The sequence below is a fragment of the Orycteropus afer genome, unplaced genomic scaffold (assembly GCF_000298275.1).
Source record: "Orycteropus afer afer isolate SDZICR_OR568_19922 unplaced genomic scaffold, OryAfe1.0 scaffold00376, whole genome shotgun sequence".
In the NCBI taxonomy this organism is placed as follows: Eukaryota; Metazoa; Chordata; class Mammalia; order Tubulidentata; family Orycteropodidae; genus Orycteropus; species Orycteropus afer.
Window position 1 is genome coordinate 2,373,849 of NW_006921963.1, and position 5,380 is coordinate 2,379,228.

Sequence of the window (5,380 nt, forward strand, 5' to 3'; positions counted from 1 at the left end):
CCCCAAAAGAAAATCACCCAGACACATCATCATCAAACTCACCAAAACCAAAGGCGAAGAAAGAATCCTGAAAGCAGCACAAGAAAAACGAAAAGTTACCTACAAAGGACAACCAGTAAGAATAAGCTCTGATTTCTCGGCAGAAACTACATAGGCAAGAAAGCAATGGGACGGTACATATAAAACTCTGAAAGAAAAAATTTCCAAGCAAGAATTATATACCTGGCAAAACTGGCCCTCAGATACCATGGTGAAATTGGGACATTTCCAGATATGCAGAAATTAATGGAATTTGCTACAACCAAAGGAACTTTACAAGAGATATTAAAGAGTCCTTGGGACAGAGAACCAACAAGAGCAAAAAGAAGAAAAAAAAACCTGACCATTAACACATGATGACATAACCCAGAAACCAACCCAGTTATGGAAGTATCCAAAGTAAAGAAGCCTAAAAGATTGTCAACAGGGAACCCAGAGACATCAACTGCAAATGAGGACGACTACAAACGAAAAAGAGGGGAAGGTCTGTGTAGTTACAGAACTTCTAAATGGTGAGGAAGTCAAGACAACTGCAAGATAGAACAGACCGTTCTTTGGGAAGAAAATTATAAATCACAGGGTAACCTCAAAGAAAAATGATAAACCTTCACATCAAAATAAAAAAGAGAACAAACACAACTATTTAGCAAATATTTAAACAATAGCAACAACGGAAATGATAACACAATGCATAAAGAAAACGAGCTCAGGAGAGAAATTATATGGAACAAAGAAACCAGCAAGACCACAAAAAAGCACATAACAAAATGACAGCAACCAATTCATACTTGTCGATAACTACATTGAATGTGAATGGATTAAATGCACTACTCAAGAGATGGAGAGTTGCAGACTGGATAAGAAAACATAATCCATGAATATGCTGTCTACAAGAGACACACCTTAGAGACAAAGACAAAAATAGCCTAAAAATCAAAGATTGGAAAAAGATACATCACACCAAGGGCAACCACAAAAAAGCAGAAGTGGCAATACAATTCCTGATAAAATTAACACAAAAACCACCATTAGACACAAGGAAGGAATTAAAAAATGGGCAGAAGACATGAATAGACACTTCAGCAAAGAGGATACTCAGGGGGCCAGCAAATACATGAAGAAATGCTCATGCTCATTAACCATCACAGAGATGCAAATCAAAACAACAACGAGATACCATCTCACCCCAGCACTAAAGGTAAAGTTCAACAAGACAGAAAATAACAAATGCTGGCAAGGATGTGGAGAGATGGTGTGGTGGTTATGCTCGGGTGTCAACTTGGCTGGGCCTGGTTGAGTGGCTGGGCAGCTGGTGGTAGTTATCCTCCATGATGAGACTGGCAATCAACTCCATGGTGAATCTACCACAAGCAGCTGAGTAGCTGCCTTTGGGATATGGTCTGCTTCCTGTATATAAGGAGACGACTTGGGAATGGTGTCTAGCTTATGGCACCTTGAACCCTGCAAGTAGCCGTGTTGTTGTTCAGCAGCCTGCCATGCTCTGACAACCTCGGGACTCACAATGGAGTTGAATTAATGGCCTGCCGTGTGATTTGGTAATATCGGGACTGTGCCTTTTTACTTGTCAAACTTAGGCTTGGCAGCCTCAGCAGCCAGCAGTTGTCTGAGTGAGGAAAAGCCTCAAGTTTCAGTGGGCTGGGAGCAGGAGGCAGAGCTGAAGTCCAAGGCTGAGGGGCTTTCACCCAGCCCATAAAGCCCGGCACTTTGAACTTGGACTTAAAGCCTCCAAACTGTAAGATAATAAACTCCTGTTTGTTAAGGCAATCCCATTTGTGGTATATTCTTGTCAGAGAGGCACTAGATAATCAAAACAGATGGGGACTCTCATACAATGCTGGTGTAGAAAACAGTATGGCGATTCCTTAAAAACTGGAATTAGATACCATTTGACTCAGCAATTCCATTACTAGGTATATATCCTGAAGAAGCGGGAGCCACGACAAGAACAGATACATGCACACCCATGTTCACTGCAGCATTACTTATAATAGCAAAAAGATGGAAACAACCTAGGTGCCCATCAACTGAAGAATGGATAACCAAACTGTGGTACACATACACAATGGAGTACTATGCAACACTAAAGAAAATGCAGAATCTGCATAACATGGATGAACTTGGAGGACATTATGCTGAGTGAAATAAATCCATCACAGAAGGACAAATATAGTATTAGTTCATTATTGTAAAAAGTCAAGGAAAGGTTTATATATGGAAGGAAACTTTCTTTGTTGGTTACCAGCGTGGGAGGGAACACTGCAAAAAAAAAAAAAAATGCATTGACCCATGTCACTTTAGTTTTGTGCATTTCACTGTACATAAATCATACTTCAATAACATGTACTTTAAAAAAAAGACAGACAAGGAAGGATATTATATAATGATTAAGGAATCAACTGAACAAGAGGACATAACAGTAATAAATGTCTATGCACCCAATGAAAGAGCCCCAAAATACATAACCAGACTCTAACAGAATTGAAAAGAGAAATAGATGACTCCACAGTCACAGGAGGAGACTTTAATACACCGCTTTCAATCAAAGATAGAACAAGTGGAAAGAAACTCAACAAAGACGCAGAACTAAACAATACAATTCACCACTTGGCCTCATAGACATCTACAGAGCACTTCACCCAAGAGCAGCACAACATACATTCTTGTCCAGCGCCCAAAATGATCCAGCAGAAGGAGGCAACACAGAACAAGCTGAGAATGTGCAGGAAGAAACCTGAAAACAAGGAAAACACTGGTCTCTACAGAGAGAGAAGTTACTTCATCCATGAAGTAAACGAGACGCTATTTTTTCAAACGCCACAAGAGAGTACTTGTAAACTGCATCTTTACAGAACTGAAAACTTTCATAGAAGGCTGAGGAACCTCCTAGGAAGTAGAGTAAGAAGACAAAGAGGATAGAAAACAGGAGATAAACCATAAAGAATGCTAGAGGACCAGTCCAGGGGTCTAACATCTGAACACCAGCAGAGAAGAGAGGAAACGGAAGTGAGGAAATTTGTTTGAAAAATTTCATGTTTCTCAGAACTGAAGGACATGCCTTTCTACTCAGAAAGGGCCCGTATTTCCAGCACAACACATGACAACCCACAACTGAGAATCGTCACCTTGAAATTTCACAACACTGGGAGATAGAGAAGATTCTAGAAGGTTCCAGAAAGAAAGAACCAGTTTAAGAAACCACACAGCAGTTCTTCTCTCCCACTCCCTTAAGGGTACTCTCTGACAAGGAGACCTCTGACCAGAGGAGTTTGCTATTTTCCACTCTTGAAATAATCCAGCACATTTCCTTTCTCACTATTTCTTTTTTTTTTTTTTTTATTGTGATTTGGGTGAAAATTTACAAAGCAAATTCACTTTCCATACAGCAGTTCACACACATTGTCTCATGACATTGACCACAATTTACCACAATACAACAGCCCCCCTGCCACTTCCTCCCGACAGTCACCTCTTCCCTGTGTCCATCCCTCCATGCACTCCTGCCCTCTAAGCTGTCTCCCTGTGCATACACAGCCCTTCTTTCTCCAATGATTGTTCTCCCCAAGGAGTGTATCTGCCTCAGGTAAATGTTCAACTCCTATGCCTGTGTTTCGCTTGGCTGGAAGCCACAGGTGCTTTCTCACTATTTCTTAACAATAAAACCGATTTGCAATCTGATCTACCCATGGTTATGTGCTACAGTAAATTTACTTAATTAAAAAAAGAAAGGGAAAAAAACCTACTGCCATCAAGTGGATTCTGACTCATAGCAATCCTGTAGTACAGAGCAGAACTTCCCTGGTTTCCACAGCTGTAACCTTTATGGAAGTAGACTGTGTATGTTTCCCACAGAGCATACCACATACCTTTTGGTTAGCAGCTGAGCACTTGACCACTTATGCCAACTAGCTGCTGAACAACTCCTGCAACAAATTTCACTGACTTCAACTTAGTAACGGTGATTTCTTGAATTCATGCCATCAAGAGGCGTTACTGTATTAGCTGAACTAATAAATGGACAAATGAATGAATGCCAGGTGTTACGGAGACCACAGAGGAGGAAGACATCAGCAAACTTCTACTTCTCCAAATTCTACCCCCTTCCATCGGGAGCCTTCCTGACTCAGCTTAAACATCACCTTCTCCAAGAAGCTTTCCCTGATACTCCCTACATACACACACACAACACACACACACACACACACACAGAGCGGGTATTATCAGCCTCCAATTCCCTGCTCTGTGTTCCAGTACTTAGTCCAGCTTGCCTGTTAGAGTCTGCTGTTTACACGGCTGTCTCCCACTTAAAGGGCGCTTCGGGAGGTCTGTGGACCACTCTGGGCCTCAGTTTCCTTCTTCTGTAAAATCAGAGGTGGATTACGTTACTCAATTCCCTGCGACTCTACAGCCTGTCCAGTAGTCTCTGCCATTAGGTGCCACCCAGCGACCACAGCCTTCACACACTCACTAAGTACGTGGCCTAGTGCCTAAGGCATTTGACTGCTAACGAGAAGGCAGTTCAAACCCACCAGCCACTCCCTGGAAGGACGATTGGGCAATCTACTTCCGTAGTGATACCGCCTCGGAAACCCAAGGAGAGGTCGCTGTGAGTCGAATCAACTCGACCGCTATGAGTGAGTCTAAGCCCCTAACGTTTATTAATTAACTCATTTCCAAAGAACAGGAAGAGGTAGGTGCTAATGTTGTACTCACATTAGAGACGACGATACCAGCGGTCAAAGAGGTTAATCAACATGTCCAAGGTCCTACAATCGTTAAGTGATCCTCGGAATTCAAACCCAAGACTCTAGCCGTTTCCTGCTTGTGGCTATTTCTGTCCTGTTTTCCCAGCTGAGTGGACCCAAGGCAGGGAGCGCCCAGGTCTCCGAAGTCAGGTTCCTAGAGACGGTTCCCCCGGGCACCTCTCGCCCCACTCCCGCCACTTGGTGCAGCTTTACTTTCACGCTCAGAGCGCCGCTGGGCCGGTTCCGCGCTCTCCCCCGCGCCGGCGCAGACCGATCTAGGCGGGACTTACCCCGGGGGCCTCCACCCCCGCGGCGCATTTGTCAGCCCCTTGGCGCACATGTCTGCGGCGCCTGCCAACACCCCAACACCCCCAGCCAACAACGCAGCAAGGGCGCGTCTACACGGTTCTCAAAGCTCCGGGAATTCCGGCCGACGCAGGCCGCGGGTTCAGGGCACACAGTGGGGGCTCTCGCGCCCGTCCCAGCAGGAGAACGGAAGGCAGCACCGCGCCCACCGTCCGGGACCGCGGCGGCGCCGGGCGGAGGCCCCTGAGCGACCTCCTGCAGCAGGAACGCTG

At 44.5% G+C, this 5,380-nt stretch overlaps 1 protein-coding gene across 1 annotated transcript in view; it reads right to left on the reverse strand.

The window, feature by feature from the left end:
• The window catches only part of EEF2K (eukaryotic elongation factor 2 kinase), a 157,604-nt gene extending 152,484 nt beyond the window's left edge, over positions 1 to 5,120 (reverse strand). The window contains exon 1 of the mRNA XM_007953195.1: positions 5,016 to 5,120. Within this exon, the coding sequence (XP_007951386.1) occupies positions 5,016 to 5,120 (105 nt within the window). The remainder of the gene's footprint in view (positions 1 to 5,015) is intronic.
• Positions 5,121 to 5,380: the final 260 nt, after the last annotated feature.